This window comes from Panulirus ornatus, chromosome 69, assembly GCF_036320965.1.
Source record: "Panulirus ornatus isolate Po-2019 chromosome 69, ASM3632096v1, whole genome shotgun sequence".
Classification (NCBI taxonomy): domain Eukaryota; kingdom Metazoa; phylum Arthropoda; class Malacostraca; order Decapoda; family Palinuridae; genus Panulirus; species Panulirus ornatus.
The window spans coordinates 20,137,245-20,155,438 of record NC_092292.1 but is presented as its reverse complement, the minus strand read 5'-3'; the positions used below and the strand labels follow the sequence as shown (position 1 = coordinate 20,155,438).

Sequence of the window (18,194 nt, the reverse complement as noted above, 5' to 3'; positions counted from 1 at the left end):
GAATTATCTCAAGAATTCAAGCACTAAACAGAAATATTCAAACACTAGAATGAGAGAATAAATTTCCGAAAGGTATTTTCCATTGTTGACACTTGTTAACTTGATCAGTCCATCCTGCTATAACGTAAAAGTAAAGTACATTTCTGAAGAACATTGTTTTTCCAAAATTTTAGCAATAAGATTTATGAAACTCAGCCAATGTAACAGATCTCAGTACACAAATAATCAGTTTATAGCATTTCAAAACACTTAGTCTCACTACCTAGAGGAAAAGAACGAGCCATAATGTAATTTCACTTTACTCATGACAGTTTTGGATCAGTGGAATTCGAAACGTCTCAGCATCCATAAATCTGACTCTCTGGAGACTGGCAGGAAAAGAGTCGCGAGTGATGAATTGTCTTCGATTGATCAAGTTCCACGACCTCTAGGAAAGACATGACTAATCGTCAATATACAAATGATGTAGAGGTTTAATATCCACCGTGACCTCCTTTCCCTGCGGCCGTGGGGACCCACAAAGGACAGGCGTCGCCTGCTCCCACGGTGATGAAGCCGGTGTTTTACCGTACAGTTTTGGGTGAGATCTCCCAACATACAGGCAACTCGAAGGAAACAGCGTTTGCCTATGGAGGAGTTCCAATGAATATAAAGAGAAAGCGCTGAACACGTTTTCAGAAATTGTATTGAGAAGCGCGAAATTTATGTGTGGCGTCATCTGGCAACTCACCGGGTCGCTGTTTCTGCCGCCTATATATACTGAGGGCGTAAAGACCTGAAGGCATCAGTTCCTCCAGCTCGCACAACATGAAGCTCGTAAGTAGAAGATGACTGGGACGAGCATTTCCTCAGTGAAGCTTGACTATATACGGGTTTAGGTGGCGTGGTCTGAAAGTTTCTTCTTGGCATGGGTACAAGATAACCATGTCTTATGGCTTCTGTGATTGCAAGTGCCTCTGTTAACAGGATCGTTATCATGACATTCACTCTGAACTTACCTGATCTCAAGAGATCTCTTAAGTCTTCGTAAGTTTTAAAACCTCTGTGTGACGCATCCTCGTTCACCGAAAGTATATCATGTTCCTCAATCAGACTTGTATCAAGTTTTGGTTTTCACGAAACCAAAGACTTCTTCAAAGACTTTATTCGCAGACCAAAACGTGTTGCAGATGCCCACCACACAATATATATATATATATATATATATATATATATATATATATATATATATATATATATATATATATATATATATATATATATATATATATATATATATATATATATATATATATATATATCATTAGTATTATTGATTCAGTAGATCACCAGTCTCCTCCATACGTGTTATCAATAAGTAATGATGAAAAGATAAAACCCCTCCTGAGGAAACCCGTTGTCACCATTGGTAGAGAACCAGTCTTGTTTACATCCGAATTCATCTGTTTATGTTGAGTCTCTCGCTAGCACGGGGGGAGGGGAGGGAGGTTAATTTTCCGTTAGGTTGAGTTCTCAGTTGGGCCAGTTATTTCTAGCTGGGTCGAATTCTTTCTTAGGTGGAATTCTCCGCCAGGTCGAGTGCTCAGCTGAGTCAGGTTTCTCAGCTGGGTCAAATTCTTACTTGGGTCAAATTCCCCACTAGGTCGAGTGTTCACCTGAGTCACACCTGAGGTCACCGTCATCAACTTTCCATGAAGTAATTCGAAATTCTTTTGTTTGGCACAAAATAGATTTAATCTTACAGATCAGTTGATCATGTTGTTGGGTACAGTTTTGCCTCTCATTCCCTCCATAATTTACTGATGGAATATGATAGAGTAAGAAGTAGAGTAACCTTTAAAGGAAAATCACGATTCATTACATTTCTGGAAACAAAAAGAGGTGAGAGCATAGGTCAAGTTTCAAATCCCACAAAGGAATGTGGATGTATCTAATATTGCGTCCAATTAACCACACAGTATTAATCAAACTTCTCGGTTGTTGTTGATGCCTTAAATATAATTACTCTTTTTTCTCTTGCTTGTTTTTGTTGATTATGTCCATATAATCTCGTCTGACGTAACAACACTACCGGTTCTACTGGTCACAGCCACAACGACCACGAGTAGAACGGCATGACGACCAGTAGGACGACTGAATTACTCTTTGCCCATCTAGTCTATGACTGGTCACAAGACTCGAGGACAACTAATGGCATGACACAAGACGAACACCTATGTTGTCGCTGATGTTTACAGGCACGGTTGAAGAACTGCTGGTTACGACAACTGGTACGAACATACAGGCAATCGAAGGAAAACCAGCATACAACAAATCCATCAACCGTAGAAGGATCCTTGTCGTGATTACAACCGATTTATAACCAAATTTCTTAATATCACAACTCATTCTTGACAATCAAACATGCACGTTAATCCAGACACCATCTTGTGTTGATATATACATACATACCACTGACTCCAGCACCCAGTGTACAAACCTCAATCATAACGTATAAATGTCGACTATATATCCACATCGGGCGGGATGCCTTACCCACTTGTCTATGTTTGTCAGGTGATCCTCGTCGCCTTTGTCGCTTTGGCTGCTGCCGCACCCGACCGCTCCTACACAGATGAGAAGTTGGCGCCTATCCTGAAGGACGAGCGGATCCAGGAGGATGACGGGCGATACAACTACGACGTAGAAACCGGCAACGGCATCATTGTTTCCCAGTCAGGCGCACCGAATGAACAGGGAACCATCAAAGCGGCTGGACATTACTCGTAAGTGTTGTTATTCCCGAGTTTCTTATAACCTGTTAAGATCACTGACGCTGGCCGAAAATGAATACTGAAATTCTCACCATCATTCTATGACGCTTCTTTCATACTGTTTTTCGTTCCTTGTAGCTACACATCACCTGAAGGTACCTTCGTGGAACTGAAGTACGTCGCCAACGAGGACGGTTTCCAGCCTCAATCTGACCTCCTGCCCGTGGCTCCCGAGTTCCCCCACCCAATCCCTCAGTTCGTGCTGGACCAGATCGCCTTCGCTGCTGCAGAAGACGCAGAAAAAGCCCGCTCTGGGAGATACGACAGTTAGACAACCACTGAGCACCGACTTGCGACGACTTTCCACCGACATCGCTCCGACCTACATTGCTAGATCATAGGCGACCGTCGTGCACTTCATGCGTACACTTCAAAAATGTCCATTTATGCCTTCTTTAAATGTATAAATGAATAATTAAAAGTAGAAGGATATTCACATTTCGTATCTATTAACCTATTTGATACATTTAAGATATTACCGAAATAGCATTACCTTTACTTTATATATATATATATATATATATATATATATATATATATATATATATATATATATATATATATATATATATATTTATATATATGTGTGTGTGTGTGTGTGTGTATTTCTACAAAGTTTCTCCTTCATTGTGTAATTTATTTGCGACTGATAAGCTCAAAGGAAAAGAGATATGTTTTCTAAAGATATTTTCGATACACACACACACACACACACACACACACACACACACACGCGCGCACACAACACACACACACACACACACACACACACACACACACACACACATTAAGAAATAGATGCACACACATTTGACACATACACTATCCCAAGCATATAATAAACACTCAGAGATACATAACAAAAGCGTTCACATACAATATGTATTGATACGTGCAACTGTGTATATCTATGTGTGTGCTACTGTATGCTTGTTTGTCATTCATTTGTTTATGTGTCTTTCTGTATGCAGTTATGTGTGTGTGTGTGTGTGTGTGTGTGTGTGTGTGTGTGTGTGTGCGTGTGTGTATGTTCCCCTATCTCAACTTATCTGATAAGATAAATGATTTAGTGTCAGAACTATAAAGGTTACCCAGCACTTGCTGAGGAGGGATCTCTCAGGAGGGTGTACCTAGCACTTGCTGAGGAGGGATCTCTCAGGAGGGTGTACCCACCACTTGCTGAGGAGGGATCTCTCAGGAGGATGTACCCAGCACTTGCTGAGGAGGGATCTATCTAGAGGATATATCCAATGTATTTATGGCCATGGTCGTCAGGAGCCACTCCAGGCCCAGCCAGCTGCCTTCTACAAGGAACCGGTCTTCTGTAAGGTAAAACCTCCAGGGTTCAGGTCCTCCCTGAGGTCTTGTGAAGCTTCATTATGCATACGAGGCGGGGGAGGAGGGGTGAAGGGAGGGGTTCTGGAACCCCCCTCTTCCCCCCCCCCCTCTCTCTCTCTCTCTCTCTCTCTCTCTCTCTCTCTCTCTCCTTGACGTCTAATTACTATGAAGTGATTGAGGATATCAGTTAGCGTGTGTTCCTTAGTCCAACATCTGAAAAGCATAACGGTACGACCCTCGACCGCGATGAGCATGACCTTTGACTTAACCCTTAGGGGCCATCATACACAAGAGTCTTAACTAAGTGCTCGAGGATCACAATCTGGTCTTCAAGAAGTCGACCTCAAACATCCTCAACATTAAATATTAAAAGCCCGACTCAACTAATTATACAGGTGATTCTAGTGTAACTGATAGCTACACATATTTAGAACTAATCATTACATTTTACAATGAAAAAAGAAAAAACGCACCACACATTTGGCGACCGGGACGAACTCTCATTTACGAATTCGTTAATTAAGGGTCGTGTCTGGTGTGGGCGAGGGACCCCTGTCGGTAGGTCAGGGAAGGTCGCCATACCCGGACACTTTTGCCAGTAGTCTAAGAGGCGCCCCCTCAGCGGTGGGGTCAACGATCATTCGCACCATTGATCGTCGCTTACTCGACAGGAAGAAGAGGAAGAAGAAGACGAAGAAGAAGGCAGAGAGAGAGAGAGAGAGAGAGAGAGAGAGAGAGAGAGAGAGAGAGAGAGAGAGAGAGGCATAAAGCTTTTACACTGGACGTATGAGAGTATGTAAGCGTCTGTGTGTGAGTAACTACCTGTTTGTAATTATCCATTGGTACTGTAAGTGAAGGGAAGAGAATTCGGCGCTCATGTGTATGTATATGTTGTGTGTGTGTGCAGCTAAATTCATTAATGGTCATACGAATACAAAGAATTAAGCAATGAATAAATGAATATATATTTTTGATAAATCAATGTAAAAAGAATTAATGAATGTACGTTTTTTAATACACATATGCACACAGTTAGATATATATATATATATATATATATATATATATATATATATATATATATATATATATATATATATATATATATATATATATATATATATATATATATATATATATATATATATATATATATATCAGTTTGCTAAAAGAACTGGAAGATGATTACATTATGATTTGAGATCAGATAGCAACTTGGGCCATTCACTTGATCACATAAATGGTTGGCATCTGTTGAGACATTTTGACATGACGGATGACGATTAACTTCTGGTTAAACAGCAACAAAGTTTGTCTAAAGGGCTGTAAAATATATAGAGATTATTTGAATCCAATGAGGCATGACACATTGTAGAATAATATACCATAAATATATTCGTCTTGCTTATGCAAATTCTTCTTCTTCTTGTGTCAGTAAAACTGGAAGTTGTGGGTGACCAGTGTGAGATCTCTCATAATTCACATGACAGTGCAAAAGAACATACGTCTGGCAGGCACAGGTCGCATCTGGTACAAATTTGGTGGTATGGAATGAGGATGATGATAACGTGAGAATTGCTGGAAAATATCATCCCAGACAATATCAGGCTCTGAACTCTTTGAAAGAAAAGTGACGTTCACGGGGCAATTTGATGATTATCAAAAAGTTTTTCTGCATTTTTAGATACATGTGATCTGAAATGGTTTGTGGTCATTCGAGTTATTATATAGGAAAACCTCATAGGAACCTATAGGAAAACCTTATAGAGAATCTAGTATCATTCAGTTTTTCATGCTATAAAAAATGTGATGTAGTTTGGTGAGGGTGTGGAGGTCATTGGGTGACGAACAAACACTGTCGATCTCGAGTGCTAGGGTTACATATGTGCCCCAAGCATTTATACAAACTCTGGCGTCATGGCTGAAGATTCGTCATCATCTGTCTATAAAACGATTTTGAATCATAGTGTAAACATTCCTTTTAAAATTCTTCAATGTAATATTTGGCCAATGTAACATTTACTGTCTTAACAGGTGACCCAGCCCCTCCTTGCTAATTACTAAGCTTCATATATAAGTCAGACACACGTATCGGAACCGTGACTAGCACTGGTGCAAATATTTATCATAATGAGGCAAATGTATATTTATATAACACGATGTTACATCTAGAAACGAGAGAGAGCAGCTGTATTTGAAGATAGGTCATTGAACCTCTTCTGTGAAGGTAGATAAAATCTTCAAGTGATGTATAAGCATAATTTTCGAGCGTGTTAAGTATTCATCTATACTTATCGTGAATATTCATACCTACTGGTGCCCGGGAGCAGTGCAATAAATCAACCAATAATCAGGTTGTATCTGTATACATGTTAAGATAATGTGCACCAGTAGTGATTGATATACAAATATTGTTTTTCGTTATTGGATGTTGGTGTAGACTTGTAAATCTAATACCCTGATCAAGATGGTACGACCCTTGACCTCCACTTACGGTGCGACCCTCGTTATGACCCTTGAGTAAGACGGTACGACCCTTCAGCAGTATGGTCCGACCCTTGAGCACCACAGTACGACCCTTGAAAACAGCTATACGACCCCTGAGTATGATGGGTTAGTCTTTGACTTGACTTTCATGAGCCAGGTCAAAGGCTAACGGTCTATATCGCATATAAGGGTTGTATTCAAGGGTTGTGTTCGAAGAACTGAAGTAGAAGAGGCGGCGGCTGGATATGTAATAGAAAACTGGAGCTGACATACTTATATCTATGACGTAATACTAGTTTGTAATATTGTGTTTGGTGAGAATATCATCTCAGGAGGGTACATGAGAGAGAGAGAGAGAGAGAGAGAGAGAGAGAGAGAGAGAGAGAGAGAGAGAGAGAGAGAGAGAGAGAGAGAGAGAGAGAGAGAGAGAGAGAGAGAGAGAGAGAGAGAGAGAGAGAGAGAGAGAGAGAGAGAGAGAGAGAGAGAGAGAGAGAGAGAGAGAGAGAGAGAGGAACCAGTTCCTTCATATACCAAAGTTCCCTTTTGATAATAGTATTGAAGCAAAGGTTATCAATTTGTCTCACTCGTTGGATCATGTTGAACGTGTACTAAGTATTCCTAAATTGCAAACAAATGCTAAGAGCTCCTTAGGTTAAGCTACTATATATATTCCAAAAATTAATCCTTTGATAAGTGTTTTTATCTGAGATAGATAGTAAGTGTTCCTTAATCTAGATATTTAGTTAAGTGTTCCTTAACTCAAACTATGGATAACTCACCCGGAAATAAGAAAGTTATATATCAGAATAATATTTGTTCATTCTCATAGCACTCCAAACTCGGTATTACAAATGCCATGGGATAGGTTCATTGACTGACTGTATGAATTATTGTCAAATTCTTTTGATTATTCAACATGAATATCAAATTATATAAAGTATAAGGGCAATATGAAATCGAAACGAAGACAGAAAATTATGCAACGTGGTATCACACAAGAACGAGACGATAATTCAGGGACGGAAAAATAACTAGTGTAAAATAGATTTAAACTTAGGTATTGAGAAGTCTGACTTAATAACATTAGTGACCGTGTATAGTGTACTTGTACTGCTAGTCATCCTTAGCTGGTGAAAACAGCACTGCAAACACTGAACTAAATCAATTAACAACAGATGTTGATAGCGGCAGTAAGAACAGTGAAGTGGATCAGGTATCATGAATTGTTACAAGCGGCAGGGAGAACAGTAATGTTGATCTGCTATAATGATCTGTTACTAGCGGCAGTGAGATCAGTGAGGCAGATCAATATAAAGCCGCTTGATACATCATCGCAAAGGTAATGCGAGCAGACCAACCTTGACTATTTGATGTTCCTAGTGGGATTCAGCGACTGGGTGGAGTGCAAGGCTCAGACTTACGTATGAATCATCTCTGTTGAATATCTGTGACGTTTATGATCATGGAGAGTTATAGGTGGTGTTGTTGAGGGATCGTAAACACCAGAAATGTCCCTGGTTATAGAGGATTTCTTCCCAGCACTTAGCCTGGCTCGGAGGCCCACACGCGCTGGACAGTGAGCGACTGCCGGTGGCTAGGTCGTAGACACAGAAAACTTGCATCATGCTGTTTTACCACTAGTTTACAGGTTTATGAGCTACAGTTCCGGGTAAAGTTAAAGAGAACTCTTATGCCTCAAAAATCTTAAGAAAAGTGTGCATCATTTAACCCTGGCTTCAGACCTGAAGTTTAATAAATTAGTTATCAACGAATAAACAGGTTATCATTTCGGAAGGTGGGGATTAAGTATGAAGATTTTTGTGTCGTTTTTCTGTGTAATTTGTTACCTAACACCATTTCCACTGCTTAACATTGTTAAATATAAAATCTTCGGTGTCTCTTACGACAGGTTGGGCACCATTTGCCTGGCTTGTGATGGTCAATTAACTTATAGAAAATATAAGATATAATGAAAATGATTACAGGGTCAAAGACTGACATATACTTAGAACATCATGAATTACAGAAGGTTCGAAGAGTTAGGCAAAAGTGGTTGATAATGGATATTCTTACTTGGAATTCTCACCCCTGGTAACTTGAGCATGAATGATCACAAACAACTTAGAGATAGCAGTCGACTGAGGGCAACTTAAGCACAAGACAGAATCTAATATTTGCGATAAGAAGGACAGAAATGAAACAACATGAAATAAACATGATATGAATGAGGAACATAAGAGAACACTTCGTGCCTATATCATGTGACGCCCACAAGACAGCACCTGGTACCCACACTATGCATGACAACAGTTACTAACTTTATCATGACAGCTGGTAACTTTATCGTGAACATGAGTCCATGGGGAAAATGAAACACGATAAGTTGCCAAGTGCACTTTCGTGTAATAATCATCATTATCAGGGGAGACACAAGAGAGAAATATAACAGTCAGTTCATATACAACGAAGAGACGTATCTAGGACGCCATTTGGTAAATACGTATATGTTACATACCCTCAAGACAGTTTGCACAATAAGGGGGTTCTTCAACGTTCTTTCTCGACTGATTACAGGCACTTGGTCTTATCAGCTCCCAGTCTCTTGCGCCCCACAATGAATCCCTTTCTCCCTGCGGCAGAGTTGCTTCTCCCTGTCTTTTGCAGCTATTACTTTGGAATTATCTCTGGAAAGCAGGCTTCTCTCATGTCTTCTCCACTGGCTTCATCACGCAAATACCCAACAAACCACTCTGTCCCACACCTTGATGCAGACCTCTTGATCTCTCCAAGATTTTCTTGAATTCCTGCAGCTTTCCTCAAGAGGAAGGTCTATCATCAGTGGAAGAATGCCTGAAATATTTTCTCCCAACCACACTCACATTATTTAGATAATAATTCTGGTGCGCGTTCATATGCACTTTATTCGTATATATATATATATATATATATATATATATATATATATATATATATATATATATATATATATATATATATATATATATATATATATATATATATATATATATATATATATATTTGCTTTAGTTCATGTGAAAGAAGTGTTGTTTGAAAAACTATGGTTTTTTTTAGATAATTTGATGTAACAAAATAACTGCTCTTATTACTATCGCTATCTTATTATCCGCGTTTTAAATTCATCATACTTAGTCCTTTAATGATGAAAGAAAACTAAAACGATAATTGATTATATCTCATTATATATAAATTTGACATTTTCATCATCTGTCTTACGAAACCCAAAGAAGTCTACCATTTCCATCAGTGGATTCAGTCATGTCTCGTGTCAGCGATACATCACTCATTATTGCTATACCCGTAGACGTGTGTTGCAACACAACAAGTCGGTAGCCTCTCATGGTTTACACTATCAACGACTATGATTCTGTACCACCACAAAAATGGTTTCCTGGTTCTGTTCTATGGAATTTTATTTATACATACGTCACTTTACACACTGCCTAGATTTGCATTACTGTAGTAAACACAAACACAAACACACACACACACACTGCGATAAAGCGATTGTTTCTTTGTTGATTTCTGCAACTTTTTTATCTCACACGTTCTGGAGTGAGCGGCAACACAAGAGAATTGCGCTTAGCGAGGAAGCGCTACATTGAGTGACCTTAATGCTGCGAGGAGCAGAAGAACCCACGTCTGGCAGATAGTGGCCGGGGCACTTTTTTGGGGCGGAGGCTAGTGTCTCCGGGGCGATGGTACGGGAATTAAAGCATCGAAGTAATAATGATTCCTTTAAGAGTCTCCCACACAAGCTGCGTCATCTGTGCTTGTGTCATCTTGTTCATAGGTGTTACTTTGACCTTATTTGTAAGGTCACCTATACCTGTTCTATATATGTATATATCCTGTGTAATTATTATCACTGTCTCCCTCTTCTAATATTCTCATTTTTATCACATGCTTTGTGTTACCCCAGACTTGAAGCGTCGTCCACTCCTGCAGTGTTGCACACTGGCCGTATCACCAACACTTACAGTGTCGATGATGTATTTCCTGACGCCCACACTTGCTCAGCGACTCGAACCTGTTGTATTCTTAGTATGATTTTCCACATACGCTTCCCAGAAACATATGTGTGATGCTTTCATCGTTAAAGCGTGAAACGGCTAACGCAGTAATCTCTCTCTCTCTCTCTCTCTCTCTCTCTCTCTCTCTCTCTCTCTCTCTCTCTCTCTCTCTCTCTCTCTCTCTCTCCACCATGCACTAATCATGACCTCCTCGAGTGAAAAAAGATTTAAAACATAAGTGAGATTAAACTATGGTTCCTTAAGTGTTTGAAGACCCAGCTCTGTGAGGTGGAAAGGTTACAGGATGAGAGAAAGACAAGAGAAAGAAGAAAATTCCACAATCTCTCTGTGTGAGAAAAGACAAAGGCATTGTAGCAGTCAATCCTCGTACGGCAGATTGCTACAAAAAAAAAAAATCTATGGGAAGCAACAGCCACGCGCTCTCCACGGGACTATGGCTTAGTCACTTGCAGACAGCTCAAGAGAGTAGTGACCGAAATACTGCCTCTGGAACAAGAGGAGGGCAGCAAAATTCAGGCAGATGGAAACGTATGGTTGAAGAATTGACAGGAATTCATAAAGCGGTAAATTTCTGATTCAACTCTGGGTAAGAGGAATATGGATGAGGTACATCCCCCTCATCCCTAAGATTCGTTAACAGTGCTCCATATTCTGACGAACAAAACGCTTGTACAAATGGAAATGCTGCTCACAAGATAAAATGACTATGGCATCTATACAATACTCCCCGCGTTTGGGAAACAGGTTTGCACTGTTCATTATGCGGGGTTTGCCAGATAGAGTGGAGGGTAGGGTCAAGGTCCACGATGTGCGCAATGTGTGTTTTCATACTGCATTATGTAAAGTGTCCTTAAAGCGTGGGACATGCAGATGCTGAGTTCTCAGACTGGATACCTATAACGAGTTGAATAAACAGAACTCGACATATGACCTAAAATTACGTTAAAGCATCCATAGCCCACGTTCAGATATGTGTTTATTTTCCTTACTAGTAATGGTAATGTAATAAAGACCTTATGTCTGACATTCTTTCCCTCTTCTTTTAGTAAGTTCCTGACCTTTAATATGTCTAGGAATGTTGAAGCAGAGAATATGAACATTTGTATCAATTTTTCTTTCGATGAACCTTAGTACAAGTGGCTTGCGAATTTTTCAGTCAGTGTCTCAGGAAAGATTCAAATAAAGTGTAATGGTATTCTATTCCTTATGTAAATCCCTTAATTGATTCACAACCGTGTACACCGCGGCCCATTGTGCTCAACCGAATGTCAAGGGCAGCTCGGCAGACCAGCACTATCTGGTGTCAGACCCTGACATGAACAACACAGGTTTATAAGGTTGAACTGGTCTCACTGACTATATAGAATTCTAAGTATAAACGACATTTTGAGATAAGATTGACAACAAACATTTGCCATTTACATGAACTTGAAAATAATAACTTGTTTAGAAACTTACTGGATCATCATTGTTTGGTGAAGAATCTAGGTGTTTACTCCCTGTGGATTTATGGTTTGTCTTGACGATGATATCACCAAAGTTTATAAATAGCGGAACATAACATCCACGTAGACTATCAGTGGTTAATGCATTTAGGGAATTCTGAACTTGCCTATGATACAAAATTTTCTCATGGAGGAGATTAAAGCCTTATAGGTTATTGATAGATGCCAATAGCAAATAAATCATCTCAAATACTGGAAGCATTAAAACCAGTTTTCTTCCAGTATTTCCCTCACAAGAGCCAGAAATTCCTTAAGGTAAGTCAAGAGAAAAAGTAGTATTAGTCTCACTCAAGGTATCTTACTGATGATACACTTACAATACTTTACATATATGGATATATATTACTAAAAACCAGGAAGTGTGACATTTGTTTCGCAGTTTTGAATTACATTTTGAAATGCTCTCACACATTTACCATCAACCAAAGTGACACAGAGACGTTGTTTTGTTATAATACCTTTAACTATACATTCTATAATCAGATATTTCCTGTGTTTTTTATGACGTCCCATATTTCTGTGAGGTGATCGGTGGCTCCACATTTACTGTAGTGTTAAGTTCGAACGACGAATAACATGAAGTCATAACAGAGATCTGAAAAAAAAAAAATTGACCTTTACTCGTAGCCACCGCCGCTTAGTGAAACTTACCCGAGAGCATCACACCCACTCCCATCTGATCAACAAAAACCGTAATGATACACCGGTAGATGATGGAAGGAGGTTAAAGGTCATGGTAAAAGTGGTGACAGCTCGTCCAGACACAGCTGGAAGTAAGGTCATGTGAGGTACTTCATCCCCCGAGGTCAGGAAATAGCCAGGGTCGTGTGAGTGGCGAGGGTGACCCAACTATCATCCAGCACTGGAATCTTATATAGGAATATAACTTTCGTGGCGAGTGTGTCATGAGAGCACACTGAAACGCTCAGCATGGCAATGTATCTATGACGATGACTGCAATGTGATAACATAAATATTATGATACATCTACAGCGAGGGCTATGCAATGAGACGTGATTGGATGATTCTGTTAATACATGACGAAAATAACTGTAAAGTGAGAGATAACTGAGAGACTGCTTTCTACTTAAAGGGCTTCTTATTTCTTAAGTATTTCATGATACTGTGTCCAGAGACAATAACCTATATCCAATACTTTCTGCTTAGAGTTTGATTACAAGATGTTAGCTACATCTTTTACTGATAAACCATTTAGTAACTTTAATATTCTTTCAAATAGGTAAGAACTGAAGCTACGATTTAGCTTTTGACAAAGATATACTAACGGCTAAAAGTGCCAATTAATCTATATGACAGTGATGGAAATACGACATAAAAAATCACACACTCGACAACCACTCAGTGTCGACTGATGATCACATGCTCGACCATCAGAGTGTGTCGATCGGTATTGAACCCCAAATGACACTTGGTTTCGGTCGTTGCTCTGTGATCATGACTCAGCTCAACACAGTTCTGAACTCCCATGTTTATCCCTTAAATTAAGAGAAGTGATATGTATTCGTGACGTGTATATCAAAAGTCATTGAAAATATTTATGAAAATATCGTCCACACGAATGTAAGAAAAAAATGCTTCCATGGGACGAAATACGATCAAAGATTTTCTATTCAAGGTTCAGCTGCCTGTAAAGGCCTTACCCTCTCAGACTGTCAGCAGTTTGAAGGTGAATCTAACATTCTTATCAGAAATCCGTCAGCGTTAGAATTAAAGGCCTGTAGCGTAATCGTGCTCACCTGAGTGTAAAGTACTTTTCGATATCAATAATTCCTCTTTCCGAAAGAAGAATAAATGGTCTCCTATCGTCAAGACATGATGAACGAGACGAGATGTAGTTACATGAAGCCTTACTTGAGATCCAGCTGACTGATGCCTTTCCTTCCCTTACAAGGCACAGTCATGCTAAGCTTCAGGTCCACCTCAATCGCGATTCTGGGAAGTTGAACCCAAAGATTGAGATGAAAAGCGAGATAATGGCAACTGGTCCTCCCGCTGGGCTTAGAGCTGTGTGCAGCAAAGCACATCATTACCTTGGTCAAATGTCATGGAGATATCTGAGACACTACGATGAATAATTTTGATATATATATATATATATATATATATATATATATATATATATATATATATATATATATATATATATATATATATATATATATATATATATATATATATATATATATATATATATATATATATATATATATATAGGTAGATAGATAGATAGATAGAGATAGATGAATAGATAGATCGTACTGAATAGATTTCCCCCTTTACTTCAGACATATCTAATATCACAGAATGTGGAAGGAGTAACCAGGTTCAAGTAAATGATTAAAAAACACAATTATTACCCACATATCTTTCTCTACATTTCAATTTCAGTACCACAATAGAAACCTGAAATAGCAATGGATATGTTGATAGTAACCATGTACTCCTCTCTTTCCTGGAAAGTGGACGTAACGACTATCATAAGATATGATTTCCAAAAGCTAGGTGTCGAAATCGTTTTTCTCTCGAGGAGCAATTTTGTATATGTAGGAGCCTCGTCCTCCCCAGTATGAGGTACAACATGTGTGTCAAAGATGGCTCTTCTCTCTCTCTCTCTCTCTCTCTCTCTCTCTCTCTCTCTCTCTCTCTCTCTCTCTCTCTCTCTCTCTCTCTCTCTCTCTCTCTCTCTCTCTCTCTCTCTCTCTCTCTCTCTCTCTCTCTCTCTATCTCTGAGCCACAGAGGAATCAGAAATCATCAGCCTTATCAATACTACTTCAATAACAAAATTTTCCTTCCAGGCCTTCTGTCTGTTCCACAGGTATTGTTTCGGCCACAACTCTCATGAAGTGTTTCCTTGTATCCCAGCCACTAAGGTCTGAGCCCCTCGGCATGAGCATGGCTGCTGTTTCCCATAATTTCTATATGAGGATCAGCCACACGAGACGTGACCGTTACCATGTCTCCGTTCATCGTACCTGTGGAATTCTCTTTCTTCTTTCGTCTCTCCTTCTTCCTCAAATCCTAATTATTTCTATCTTTTAAGAAGGCTGACATTAGGGCATTTGTACAAGCTTAGGATCCCTTTATGGGGCTTCTACAACTTTGAGGCTGCGCTATAGCCAGAAGCAGAGAAATAAGTTACTCCTTTGAAAATGGAACATAAAAAGAGAGACCTGGAAAAAAAGATATTTTCTATAAATATTCATATCTAATTCTCACATAAGAGGAAAATGCGAATCAGTTTATCATGGCGTCAGGAACAATCTCGATTATAAGAAAATTATCTCAGTTCAATTTCAGCAAGTTCAGTGTTTGATACCGCTGCCCTGGGTTGTGGTACTCCTGCAGATGTTCATCAGCGCTGCAGCTCCTGAAGATGAATGTATCACGACTCAAATACTCTTAGTCATAGGTTAACAATGGAAAAAGTAACTTTAGGTCAAAGTCAGTGTCATGTGGGAAATCCTTTCATACGCATAAAAACTATAATGACAAAGTTGAAAAGTGTCATGTTTAAGGTCATAGAGAAAGTGGTACGAAATAGATGGTAAAGCCACAGCTGGCAACTACCAGGCTATGTGGCACTATAAAGAAGATCGTTTTGGGCACCTAAGGCATCAGAAGCTCTCCAGATCAGACAAAATGAAGTTTGTAAGTTCATAGATGGTTCCTATGTAAGGTCAGAACTGATATCTTTGTAAGTTCACAGTTGGTGCCTTTGTCAATCATAAAGAAGGAACAGGTTTCGCCCTCCGAGTTCATCTTTTTATATTCTCTTCACTTCATATTACTAAAGTCTCATAGATAATGATAAAAAACTATTACACGTATCATATGATTCAGTAGGCTTGTCATATGTAATGTCTAATCTTGCAAATGACAAATGAGTGTGTTCTGTGGACGTAGAGGAGTTATCCACTAAACTGTCACAGGATGTTCGTCCATCACTAGGATCATCTTCGTTAACACTATGAGTGTTTCTTGTGCAGGTGGTTCTCGCCCTGCTGGCCGCTGTGGCCACCGCTGCCCCACAGTACTCCGCCCCTCAGCCACCTCGCTACGATGACTCTCACGAGGTCGTGGCCATTCTCAGGGACGACCGCGTCATCGAAGACGACGGCAGGTACAACTTCGACATGGAAGCCGCCAACGGCATCGTTGTCTCAGAGTCTGGTGCTCCTGGAGTGAAAGGCGCCATTGCCAGCTCCGGTTACTTCTCGTGAGTACTTGGGTTGTTGCCCAAATATTTGTGTTGCATACCCATTTCTAAGGTAGACATTCCAATGGAGAATATTCATTCGATTTTAGATTATGTTATCAATACAAATTGTTCATTTTCTTACATTAACGCAATTTTGTTAACGACTTTCTGCTAAACTTGGATAAGATATAGATTCATTTGAACAAAATGTTGAAGTGGACTGTTGCACACAACACAGAGTATGACAAGAACATGTTGTTGTAACTTCCATATACAGCTCAGTAATGTCTCTGATTCTCAGCAGCTTTGAATGATTTCATCAGTTTGATATACCAGTTGTTTCCTTACCATCGCATTGAAGTTCAGTTTGAGACGTCATTTGCTAAAACCAGTTTATGGATGATGTAATCTATATATCCAAAGGTGGAACAATTGCGACATTCTGTGGTCGCCTTAATGTATTACAAGCCGAAATTTCTACTACTCTTTTCAAGGATATCAACTTAGATTATCTTCCCATCGACAGTTACACCTCCCCAGAGGGCGTCCCCGTCCATGTGAAGTTCGTCGCCGATGAGAACGGTTTCCAGCCTCAGTCTGACCTCTTGCCAGTGGCTCCCGAGTTCCCCCACCCAATCCCTCAGTTTGTGCTGGACCAGATCGCCTTCGCTGCTGAGGAGGACGCTGCCCGCGCCCGTGGAAAGTCCTCAGTACCTTCTGGCAGCTATGGTGCTCCATAAAAAAGAGCTACGAATGAAAAAATATTGGTGTGCCATCAGCCTACAAACCAGACACACTCGTCCTCCTTTCAACACAGACTTTCCCTGAATTGTTTATTCATTTCATCTTTTATTTATATGTCAAAGCAAAATAAAATAATTTAAGCTCCTACTGTGTTTATCTTCGAAGAATATTTCAAACACATGCAGCTAAAAGGGTGAAAAAAAGCATTGCTTCATGGCACTGAACCGGTTCGCCTCAGTCGCTATGGCACACTGCAGCAGGAAAAGTCAAGGGTTCTCCCTCCTGCTCACATCTAATATCTTCCTCCAGCCACACTCACACTGCATCATCGTTCCTCTGCTAAATAACCTTTATAAAGAGTTGTCTCCCCATCTATGTCATATTCATTCTCCGTCTTTAGGGGTGCTTTAAGTTATATACCTTATATCTTCTTATTTTTATTTCATTGTGCAATCAAGTGGTACTTGCTTCTTGTATATATCAACCAGACCAGAAGGTAAAGGTCTCCTTCAGGTGATGCAAGTGTTGGTAGTGGGACCTCATGCTCTCAGAGATGTGATGGATGGGCTTCCAAAAGCGTTTAGTCGACCCTTCACAGACAACACTGAAGGATCTCTGGGTATTATGTACACACATGATGCAAACAGACAACACCTAAGAACTGAGAAGGTTCCTTCTGTATTATGTAATACCACAACAACTATATCTATGCTGCTTTACATATCTGGTATTCAAGTCTTCTATCCAATAATCAGGATGGTGTTAAAAAAGATACAATTATCATAAGGAAACTGTTGCTTGATCTGACAAGAGAAAAATTAATAACGAAATTATGTGCGGTACTAGGGTTTCATTATCACTTGAAGCACTGAACTAAAGCTTTGTCTATTAGCAAGAAATAGTGTTTACAAATATGCACACCTGAGGAGAAATGATAGCATAAACAATATTTCTGCAAATTCGTATGTATCTGGTGATACATTCTGAACTTTAGTACCCATGATAATAGCTTGA

General features: G+C 39.6%; 1 protein-coding gene across 1 annotated transcript; it reads left to right on the top strand.

The window, feature by feature from the left end:
* The first annotated feature begins 697 nt into the window (after nucleotides 1-697).
* Nucleotides 698-17,176, top strand: LOC139747660 (uncharacterized). The gene is made up of 7 exons (XM_071660226.1): nucleotides 698-816; nucleotides 2,557-2,765; nucleotides 2,892-3,082; nucleotides 10,600-10,721; nucleotides 15,761-15,886; nucleotides 16,225-16,454; nucleotides 16,963-17,176. The coding sequence occupies exons 1-7, from the start codon at nucleotides 808-810 to the stop codon at nucleotides 17,174-17,176; spliced, it is 1,101 nt and encodes a 366-aa protein (XP_071516327.1). The 5' UTR covers nucleotides 698-807.
* Nucleotides 17,177-18,194: the final 1,018 nt, after the last annotated feature.